The sequence below is a fragment of the Echinops telfairi genome, unplaced genomic scaffold, assembly GCF_000313985.2.
Source record: "Echinops telfairi isolate 266 unplaced genomic scaffold, ASM31398v2 ScPeMD7_7;HRSCAF=31, whole genome shotgun sequence".
Classification (NCBI taxonomy): Eukaryota; Metazoa; Chordata; class Mammalia; order Afrosoricida; family Tenrecidae; genus Echinops; species Echinops telfairi.
Window position 1 is genome coordinate 25428188 of NW_022103904.1, and position 11814 is coordinate 25440001.

An 11814-nucleotide genomic window follows, 5' to 3' on the forward strand; every position below is an offset into this window, starting at 1 on the left:
ACCTTTGGGCGCAGGGCGGCCTGCCCATGCGGACGTGTAAAGGCGGAAAGGACCCCCGCGCCGAGTTCCTAGCACCCTGCCTCCCCGCCGGCCTGCCTTCCCCGCACGCGTCCCGACGCGCAGGCAGACGCGAAGCGCGAACTCTGCCCCCTCCCGGCGGAGGCGCCCTGGCCCCGAGGGGCAGGGAGCGCCCAGAAGGCCAGCAGCGGGCGCAGGGAAGGGGGAGCCCCAGCACCTGCTTGGGAGCTTGGGTGAGATCCAGCCGCGAGGAGCCAGAGGACCCGGGACCCTCCTCCTCGGTGGCTGTAGTTGCAGCCCTGGGTCAAACCCATGTGACCTCAGACGCTGGGAGGCTGAGGCTCCTCTGATACATAGCTGATCTTCTTCTCCAATATCTTACATCGTTTAGGGACTCAGTGCACACTTCTAGACTAATTGAACGTCCTTCAACCCTGGTGGTTTACTGGTTACAAGTGAGGCCGCTAACCACAAGGTCAGCAGTTCGAAATCACCAGTCACCCCTTGGGGAGAAAGATGAGGCGTTCTACTACTATAAAGAGTTAGTCTCAGAAAACTCCAGAGGCAGTTCTTTCTACCTTTCTTATAGGGCTGTGATGAGTTGGAACAACTCAAAGGCAGTGAGTTCGTTTCTTTGGCTTCTCCACCTCAGCATCTGAGGGGGAAATGGACTGAGTGCCCAAACTCAGAAAATAGATTCAATTATTTGCTAACTGGGCAGGGCAGTATCAAAGCACTGCCCTAAGCCCGGTTCTAGACATCAAGACTGACCAACGTTGATTTACCTATCTTTTTTTTCTTCTTCAGAGAGCCCTCATGGCACAGGTGATATACTGGGCTGCTAACCCCAAGGTTGGCAGTTCAAACCCACCAGCAACTTTGTGGGAGAAAGATGAGGCTGCCTGCTCCCATGGAGACTTATAGTCTTGGAAACACCTGTGGAACCGCTCCCTGCCCTATAGGGTCTCTATGAGTCCGAATCAACTCATTGGCAGTGGGTTTGGATTTGGTTTTCCTTCTTCTCCCGCAAATCTTAGGGCACCTAGAAAGGGCTGAAGGCCGAGAAAGTGGGGCCAAATGAGCACAAAGGTAAGTTGATTCGTTTGTGCTTTCTTCTGGATTGGGCAAAAAGCTAACCAATGTCATGGAACAAGTTATATAGAAATTGTTCAATGAAAACCTAATCTGCTGGGCAAACTTTCACTGAAAACAAAATAAAATGTTAAACACACAGTATTGCTGTAGTAGAAATCTTTGTTGAACAAACATCCAAAAGTGAAGCGATTCTTTCTCAACCTATCCTCCATCTGGGTCTGGGTGCTTTTGAGGCCTTGTTCTCATCTCTGTAACCCTCCCCAAAGAATTCTGTACTCTTCCGTTTCTGAGAGTAAGTCAGTGCAGCTCGGGGGCTCCAGCATACACATGCATGAGGTCATTCCAAACAGTGTGTTTAGACCTGCCTCCGTGATCAGTGGGGGACTGCAGACGAGTTCTCTCAGTGATACATTTGTCTTGGTCATGTTAGGGGACCTTCCAAAAAAGAAAGTCCAATCAAAACAGTGGCTCCCAAGGAGGTCTGCTGGACCAGTTAAATTCAAGGCAAAGAGGTCTGCTCAGAAGGTTCTCCTGACTGTTTAGGGCAGTGGTTCTCAACCTGTGGGTCATGACCCCTTTGGGGGTCGAACGGCCCTTTCACAGGGGTCGCCCGATTCAGAACAGTAGCAAAATGACAGTGATGAAGTAGTAACAAAAATAATTTTATGATTGGGGGTCACCACATCATGAGGAACTGTATGAAAGGGTCTTGGCATTAGGAAGGTGGAGACCCACTGGTTTAGGGGGATGCCACAGGAGTAATCTGGATAGATGTCCTGCAAAGACATAGGACGATTGTGGGGCTTATTAGGAGGAAGTTTTAAGAAAGTTCCACTGGTGAGAAAAAGGTCAGGAGAGTTGCACTGAGAAGTTTTGCCCCCATTATTATAATGCACCTGCTTATTCTTTGAAGACAGCAAGGGCTGCCGGGTGAGAATGACATTGGAAAGCCTTGCTCCTTCCACCTCACACCGCTGATCACGCCCCTTCAAGCCCTTTCCCCCCTCAAAAATCAAAAGAGCATTTCAAAGGAACATGATCTGAGTCCCTCAAAGTTGCCAAAGCTGCCATGTTGACGTGGTATAAATCAAAGAGCACACAGTCCTTCAGGGAAGGGCTGTTGTTATTGTTAGATGCCATCAAGTTAGCTCCACTTCATAGTGACCCTGTGTACCACAGAAGGAACACTGCCCAGTCCTGTCCCTCCTCACACCTGTTCAGTGCCGCCCCTGCGCCAGTCCATCTTGTTAAAGGTCCTCCTCGTGTCTGCAGCCCCTCTACTTGATCAAGCGTGATGTCCTTCTCCAGGGACCTATATCTCCTCACAATATGTCCAAGCACACAAGACGAGATGGAGTCTCACCGTCCTTGCCGCTAAGGAGCAATCTGGCTGTACTTCTCCGCGAACAGATGTTTGTTCTTTTCACAGGCCAAGTATTCTGATACTCGTCACCAGCATCATAATTCAAATGCATCAGTTCTGCCTTGGTCGTCCTGATTCAGTGTTCAACTTTCATATGCATAAGAAGCCATTGAAACTACCTTGGCTTGGGGAAGGGCTAGAGATGGAAACAGCACCTTCAGAAGTGGATAGACCCAGATGGAGATGTTAAGAAACGATAACTCCATACTTCGATATTTTTATTTAATACAATTTTATATTTTTTATGGCTATACTTTTTTTTACTTATCCTTGTATAATACACCAAATGGTATGGCTCTCTGAGTTGACCTGTCTTGAATTTCTTGTCAGGGAATCCTAGTGGCATAGTGGATTATGTGCTCAGCTGAAAACCTCAAGGTTAGCTGTTCAAAACCACAAACTGCTCTGTGGGAGAAAGATGAGGCATTCTGCTCCCACAAAGAGTACCCGTCGCAGTAACCCGCAGAGGCAGCTGGTTCTACCCTCTGCTAGAGGGTTGCTGTGATGGACTAGATGCCAGTGAAGAGCCGATTGCCTTGGAAGCCACGGTGTTTTGTTTTGTTTTAACTCAAGTTTGACTTTCTTTTTTTCCCCATGAATCCATCTTATTTGGGGACTCTTATAGATCTTATAACAATCCATCATTCAATTGTATTAAGCACACTTGTACATATATTGCCATCATCATTTCCAAAACCACTACTTGAGCCACTTCCCCCACCCCCCCACCCACTGTCGTGAACCCTTGATCAATTATATAGTTATTTTGTACCTTACACTGTCTGTTGTCTCCCTTCACCCACATTTCTATTATTTGTCTCCCTTGGTGGGGGTGTGTTATATATCCAATCTTGTGGGTCAGTTCCCCCTGTTCCCCCTTCTCCCCGCCCACCCTCCTCACCCTCATGGTATCACTGCTCCCACTATTGTTCCTAAGGGGGTTATCTGTCCGTATTCCATGTGTCAAGAGCTCTTATCTGCACCAATGTACGTACTCTGGTGTAGCCGGATTTGTAAGGTAAACTGGATCATGATAGTGGGGAGGGGAAGCATTCAAGAACTAAAGGAATGCTGTGTTTTGTCAGTGTTGTATGCACCCTTGTGCTATATGAATCATCCCTTCCTTTGACCCTTCTGTGAGAGGATATCCAATTGTCTACAGAGGGGCTTTGGGTCTCCACTCTGACCCCCCTCCTTCGCATCAATATAATTGTTTGGGGTCTTCTGATACCTGATTCTGTCAACACCTGTGATCACACAGGCTGGTGTGCTTCTTCCATGTGGGCTGTGTTGGAAAGCCACTGTTTTAACAGGACCTTTTTTAAAAAACAAATGTATTGCTGAGAGGACTTGTCTGTAGTTACCCATCGATTGCAGAGAAATGTTTAAGCACATTTTGTCTGGAATAAAATGGTGCGTCTGAACCAGAACCCTTGTAGCAATACTTTCCCCTGTGTTCTAAGTCTCATTCGTGTCCGCGCTCCTTTTGAGAGTGGTTCTTCCCCTGCTGTGGGATTCCAATGGTAATCCCAGGTGTACATCAGACATGATGCCGACAGAGGCAGACATCAGGCCCAAGCTGTGCCAATTAAAGTTTGTCACTGGCATTTTTTAAACTGGACTGGGAAAGGATGCGAGTTCTCTGTAATGGAAAGCTGCCAACTGTGAGGCCCAAGCTTTTGGTAGCCATGTTGCCTGTGATGTGGGCAGGGTCATCTGCAGCGAGAAAGACAGGCTGACACAAGAAAAGCAGAGACGAGGGGCAGTGTCCTGATGGCCTTCAGGTGCCTTGCTGAAGTTGTTCCTGAGGTCCAGTCAGGTTGGTGGTTCAACCTTCCCCTGGAGTTTGTGTACCAAAGAAAGTCTCCTCGCTGAGACTCCGAGAAGATGTCGGCCAGATACCATGCCCTAGCTAGAACTCGCCCGGCCCCAGCCAGAAGCCAACCGATTGGGGCTTATCCCTGCTGTATTTTTGTTGTGGTTGGCAGCATTCTTGACTCTCTGATATGTATCTTTCTATATTTTTCAGTATGTGAAATCCAGGTTGGGTTAGAGTTGTTGCTGATAGAGACTAACTAGAGTGAGGGTTCCTTGGAGATACGAATGGCAGGGAAGGGAGGGGATACAGGGGAGCTGACAGCAGTGGACAAGAAGGAAGAAACTGTTCTGAAGATGATTGTGGCAGCAACTGTACAACACTGCTTGATATGACTGAACTAGTGAATGGTACCCTGTCTGGATTATGTCCTGAAAACGTGATTTTGGGGGGGAAATTACCAAGGAAAAAAAGGTCTCCTTTTACTCCAACTACTTCCAATTAGGTGTCTATTGGTAAACTTATAGGGAGCCTTGGTGGTGCTGTCACTTAAGCATAGGACTGTTAATCACAAGGTCAGAGGTTCAAACTCATCAGCTACTCTGAGGGAAAAAGATAGCTCCCACAAAAATTTACAGCCTCAAAAATCTTCTATAGGGCGGCTATGAATCAGAATGGGCTTGCTGGCAGTGGGTATTTTGGTTGGTGGCATTGTGGTTTAGGTATTGGGCTGGAAACCTCAAAGTTGACAGTTCAAACCGGCCAGCTGCTCCGTCCCAGAAAGATGAGTCCGTGTGTGCATCTGTAAAGATTTAGTCTTAGAAGTCCTGTTAGGGCCACTATGAGTTAGAATCAATTCAATGGCAGTGGCATTGTCTTATAAAAACCAATCGCCATTGAATCCATTCCAACTCATGGCAACCCCCAGTGGAGTAGAACTACATTCGATCAGTCTTCAAAGACTGACTTTTTGGAAGTAGATCACTACTTCTCTTCCAAAGTGTCTCTGGATGAACTCAAACCTCCTACCTTTCCATTAACCGCTGAGCATGTTGACTGCTTGCACCATCCAGGAATTCCTGTTTTCTGATGGTGAGCCTAACTCCATTTCCTGGTCACACGCCCCCAACATTGCCTGTTCTAGGCTCTGTTACAGTGCAGATAATGACATTTCTTCAGCTGTCTACAAGGAAGTTCTTCAAGTATTTGAGAGCAGCTTATCTTAACACCTCCCACCCACCCCCACACACACACCCATGTGTCAGAGAGTGGCTTACAGACAGGAGTCTGGTGAGCCTTGTCTTGAAGCAGCTTCCCCTCTAAGACAGTGGAGATAGGCATATACGCAAAACAGCCTGCCGGGCCTAATGTCCACCCAGTTACAGAATGAATGAATTGTAAGGAATCCTCCAGCATAAGGAAGAGATGGCTCGTTCAGCCTGGGAGTCTGGTTAGGGCAGTTTTACAAGGAAGGAAGGAATGCGTGAGAAGGATTTTGAAAATGAAATCAGTGTTCTTCAAATAGATGGGAGTAAGGGGCAAGGGTGTACACCTGGGGTAGACAGAATATTCTGGGTAGAAGGAATCAAATGCATTGGCATTGATTCTAACTCCTGGCAACCCCATGTTACAGAGGAGAACTGAGCTCTGTGGTTTTTTTCATGGCTATTAGCTTGACAGAAACAGATCACCACATCCCTCTCCCATGATCCCATTGGTAGGTTTGACCTGCCAACCTTTCAATTAACAGTCAAGCGCAAACCACTTGTACCACCTGGTAGAGGGAATATGTACTAAGACATGGAGTATGGAGGGAGGAAACGGCCTGGCATGTGCCTGGTCTTGGCACAAGGGACTCCATTTTGAATCCGGCACCTTCTTGGTTCTCAGAACTCACCTCTCATGGGCCTCCCTCACATCGACTTCCCCTCCCCTCGCTGAAAATCACCAGTTCTGAGAACCAGATATCCCAGAGAAAGAATGTTCTTTGAAGATATGTTTACTTCACCTACCCCGGTACCTATAGATAAGATTAACGACTACTTCCCTGCATCCCTTGAAGATGTGTTTATTCCACCCATCCCGGGCCTATAGATAAAATTAATGAGCGCTTCCCTTTGAAGTCCCTGTGTGCAGCTGTGCCTGCCACCAGGGGATATAAAAACGCAGCCAGAAATTCCCCTCGCGCGATTTCATTAGCTCAATACGTGAGTTATTGAACCCGTCCGCAAGCTTCTCAATAAAGCCTACTTCTAAACTTTACCAATTGGACCTTTAATTCCGCTTCGCGCCCCAAAAAACCTTACAGCATGCATGCCACTTGAGTACCAGGGAGATAGAGTAAACTTGGCATCATTGAGTTGATTCCAACTCATAGCAAACTTGTAGGACAGAGAAGAATCGCCCATTTGGGTTTCTGAGGCTGTAAATCTTTATGGGAGCAGAAAGCCTCGTCTTTCACTCGAGGATCAGCTGATGGATTTGAACTGGCGACCTTGTGGTTAGTAACTCAACGTGTTACCCACTACACCACCACAAGGGAGATGGGTAAGTAGAAATGAGTAGAAGGCAGGGGCCATTTCTCTCATAATGATGTATCTGGAACTACTAATTTGCTGGTCACCCTCCAAGTGCTCAATTTGTATTGAAAATGGGGCCCCACAGAGATAAGAGCAGGGTAGCCTAGCTCGGAATTAACACCACTCTGTGTCTGGGCTGCACACATGAGCGGCAGCTATTTTTGGCAGCCATGTTGCATTGACTCATCAGCCTGCAAGTTTTCAGCAGAAACCACTCTGCCCAAGTCACCCTACTCCTGCTTGTAGAATGAAACCTTTGTTGTGTTTTTTTCCAATCCTAAATGTAGAAATGTACCTTTTTAGTTATTTTTAAAGTTAAAGCTCATCTTCTTAGTCCCATACTCCTTCCTCCTCCTTTCTGGATTTGAATCTCGCCACCCAGTGTTTAATGTCTCTCCCAGCTCCTTGCGGTCTGCAGATGTAGCAGACAGACTTCCTCTGGCAAGGCACGTGGGGACAGAGGGGTCAAGGAGGCAGTCTTTCCTCGGCCCTTACACTCTACCAGAGGAGCGAGGATATGTAAAAACAGTCTTGCCCAAGAGCACTAAACAAGGAGTCTGGAAACTCAGTTTCTAATCGACTCTGCAAGCTGTGTGGCCTTACTATCCCTGAGCTTCAGCTTTCGCCTCTGTGAAGGGCACACCCTTTATGATGCTGAAGGTCAAAGCTGTTCATTCAGCAAGCCTTTATTAAGTACTATACGTGAGGCATGCTGCCAGGTGCCAAGGGTACAGACATATGAATGGTCGCAGTCTCTGCCCTCCAGAAGCTGTCAAGCCTGAGGGAAAGGCAAAAAAGTCAAACAGCATCCCATAAATGCTCCGTGAGAGGCTTGTGCACATGGTGTTCAAAGAGCGCAGTGAAACACATGCTCTGGGTCTGCATTTGGGAAACCACCATGAAACAAAGCAGTCAGTGTTGCCCATGAAATACAAGTCCTGATGAAGGCCAGAGGAATTTGCCGATGGTGCCAGGATCCCCTCTCTGGGGGGTTCTGACCTTCCTGGGGACCCAGAATAAACTGGGTGCTTTGGGTAGAAAAATCTTGGGCTACTGTTAATTAACATCCTTACACCCACGTGAGCTGCTCCCTCCTTGTCAGTCGGCCACAGTTTTCCAGAGCACTCTGCACCAACCTTGGCATCCCCTCGGAACCAAGGTCCTGCTGTGTCGTCAAATCAACGTGACTGTCTCATGAAGTTTTCTAGCCTACACTCTTTAGAGTTTCCGGGCAACTCCCAACTGAAAAGGACTCCCTCACCTCTCCAACCGTGAGGTCCTTCCTGGCCTCTCTTCTCCCACCCCGGCACATCCGGAGCTCCCCACAGACGCAGCGGAGTGGACAATCCCAGCAGCTGCACTTCCTCAGGGCTCACTTCATAGTGTTCCCTGCTGGTTCCTAACCCGGAATCTGGCTGCAGCCCATTGTTCTCACTCCCGTGCTGACCAGCACTGCTGGCCTCCTAGGTTGCTTGGCCATCTTTCCACCTTCCTCAAGGTGGCCTCTTCCTTTTTGTGGTAGTTATATCATCTGGTGTCAATTTGAGAGGATTAAGAGTGAAAGAATGGAATCTAGTCTGTCAATCAGATCATAGCCAATGTGTGGGCATGGTCTTCTCCTGAGGATTCTGGGAACTCCCGATTTCCTCCTTGGAGACAGGAGACTCTTTCTCTTCTCCCTCCCTGGGAAATGCATTACTGACAAGACACATGGCACTATGCTGATAGACCCCCTGCCCTGGAAACTGGAGAAGCCATGTGGAGACCCCTGCCAGTCCCGAGAAGCATACAATGCCACTGGATCCAAAGACTTTCTACCCACTGGCCTGTGATCGTCCTGCATTCAGCGTCATTCAATGTTTTGTGAGTCTGAAGCGGACTTCATAGATTGGTATAGGACATATGGGCTAATACTGGATGTATGGGCTTGGACTGGACTGGGTTGGGATGCTTTCTTAATGTACAATTACCCTTTATATAAAATTCTCTTGTACACATGTGAGTTTCTGTGGATGTTTCTGTAGTCTCCCAGACTCACATTTTTCCTACAGCAACTCTTCCCAACAGGATTCCAGGTTCCCCTTTGCTTTTCCCACTTGCAATGTCAGCTGTTCAAAGCACAGAGAAGCGTGGACTGTCGGGCAGGATTTTCAACTTTGTAGGAGGACAAGCTGTCTAGATGTTCTACAAGTCCCACTCACCTCCTCTTCAAAACTCCCAAGAGTCAGACTTGCAGGAGGACCCTACTGCATCATGTCTTCCTGTCCTCCTTGGCCCCAGTTCCTTCCCACAGCCAATGAACGTGGTCCAATACTTTCCCTGCCACCTTTACCCCATTTTCTACTTCTCACTGAACTATGTATCCCATTTTCCACTTCCCTTCACTACCAAACTTCTCAAAAAAGCCCCAGGGTAAGCAGTCAGGTGGTCAAACAGTCATGAAAATGCGATTGTCGGCTTTCTGAACCAGCCCGAAGCAGCCCAATGACAGAGCTGAATCATAAAGCCAGACCAGACAAACCCACCAAGAGTGGCCAGATGCCTGTCCCTGAGGGGGTCAGAGGTGGTCCCCGAGCCTGGCGCAGGGAGAAGTCTATGAGTGGAAGAACACGTGTCTCCCCAGCTGTCCGGGGAGACACCAGAGGGTAGAGCCAGTCAGGGCTCCAGGAGAACTTGGCAGTGGCTCAATACCCCTCTCCCTCTACACCACCCTCCTGCCATTGCAGTGCCTTGGGCTCTCCAGGAGACTCCTGTGGGAGGTCCCCAGCACATGCGCATCTCCAAAGACTGCCAGCAGGTGAGCCCTCTAAGCAGCTCCTGTTGTTTTCAGGTAGATTTCCCTTGTATTGGGTCAAAATTCCGTTCTGCCCTCAGAGGCCACCAGGAGGAAGCCTTTTTGATCTACAAGGTGCCAAACTACTGATCCCGAAACCTCTTTCTTCATGAAACATCAAGTTCTTCAAGAGTTCCCCATGGGGGATGGCACCAAGAGTCCTGAACCATAGTGCACCCTCCCCTCTGGCTGTGCCACTTTGCCAATGACCTCCTTACGCTCCTGTGTAGGGAGTGTGAGTTTTCCAGGGGACAGTGAAGTTCAACAAGCATCAGCCTCACTCTGACTAGATTATGAAGATCTGGGTTTGCGTGCTTTGGTTCTCCCGTGAATGCATACCAAAGTGGCCTTTTCCACAAGCTGCCACCCAACTTGTGGTTAGAAGTCCATGGGAACTTCCCAATCAAAGAGCATCAGCTTCCACCCCAGTTCCCACATCTCCAGAGAGTTGTGACCCATTTTTAGGCAGGCGACTGATAATATGTTAAGTCAGTCAGTCACCTCTGCCAGGTTCCACTTTGGTCATCCTCCTCTTGGTTTCTGTCATTCTAAAGGAAGCTCGTAGTCCAGAGCTCTGCTGGTCCGGCCCTTGCCCTCCCATGGGAACCTCCTGTCTTCTGCTGCAAGCTACCCTTCTTGCCTGCTTGGCTGACCTCTGCTTCCCAGCAGCTCCCACCGCTTCCGGCGTGGGGCAGCTGAGCCCCGGTTCCTAGAGGGTGGAGACGCCAGGTTCCCGCTGTTCAGGGAGGAGCCGGCCACTCTGGCATGCTCGTCTCCAGGGAACGGTGATGTGGCCACAGCTGTGCTTGGGTAAGTGGACACCAATTAAAGGATTACTGGCAACAAGAAGCCACTCCTGCTGCTGGTTAGATTGGAGGGGGAATTAGGAGCACAAGTGCGGAGCTGGACACACTCCCCGGCCCACCTGCTCCGATTCCACACTAGACTGGAGGGGCTAGAAATGTAGGCCACAAAGCCAAGCACTTTCCAGAATAAGGTAATCTCTCGATGAGAGGGCAGCTCTCTGATCAGGGCTGCAGGCCCACAACACAAACTCCGCATCGTCCACTGAGCCTGTGAAAGGCTTCCCTTCATCCAGCGCTCTCCTGGCCGTCACCCTGGATAAATGGGTCCTTTGCCTCCCCTTCGAATCTTGTTCAAAGAACTCTTTGTATCTCAACAGCTATCTCGGAGGCTTCTCATTCTTTTCTAAATGTTAGCGGCTCCTGTCAGGTCCCTCGGTTGTACAAAACGTGCTCGCGCCTAACTGAAAGGTCAGCGGTTGCATCCTCTCAGGAGTAACGCAGGGGAAAGGCCTGGAAGTCTATTTCCAGAGAAACAGCCACTGAAACCCCTAGGAAGCACAGGTCAACACTGACTCACATGGCAGCAAAATGAGTCAGAAATGAAGTGGTGGCAATTGGTTGTCGCAGCAGCTGCTGCAATGGCTGCTCACCCAAGGCATGCCATTGACAAACTAAGGCGCTAGGTTGTCTGTTGTTTTTTAATAGCTGCCCTGAACCCAACAGCTGATCAACCACACCAAATACACCTAATGTACTTTCTAATCCGCCCTCCCACCTTCCTCATCCCCACACACTGCCCTTCCTACAAGTGCCAAACTCTTTGACTTGCTCCTCCACAACTTTCTTTCCATTTCTACCACTGCTTCCCGCCATCTCTCCCTTTTCTAAGTCTCATCCAAACCCCTCCTGAAAAGGGGGCAGTAGAGGGCAGAAGTGGGAATCCTCATTCTTAGGCAAAGGGCTTCCTAGGAAGCAACATCTAAGCTCCGCTGACTCAGATGCCAAAATACTCAGCCCCGTAGGCACAGGGGCTCCGATGGCAACATCCCAAGCACACAGGTCTATGGACTAGAAGACACCAGTGGAGAATGGGACCTGGATATCGTGTGCCCTGGGCTGTAAAGAACAGTGAGGCCTAGAAAATCATGAATGCCAGGTTGAAGCTTCCACACTCTTCCAATGTCGATCGGGGCATAACCACTTGCCCACATTGCCAGAGAGAGAGTAGAGCTTAAGTGTTGGAA

General features: G+C 49.0%; 1 protein-coding gene across 1 annotated transcript in view; it reads right to left on the reverse strand.

The window, feature by feature from the left end:
* The window catches only part of ALPK3 (alpha kinase 3), a 53834-nt gene extending 53806 nt beyond the window's left edge, over positions 1 to 28 (reverse strand). The window contains exon 1 of the mRNA XM_045286299.1: positions 3 to 28. Within this exon, the coding sequence (XP_045142234.1) occupies positions 3 to 28 (26 nt within the window). The remainder of the gene's footprint in view (positions 1 to 2) is intronic.
* Between the last annotated feature and the right edge of the window lie 11786 nt (positions 29 to 11814).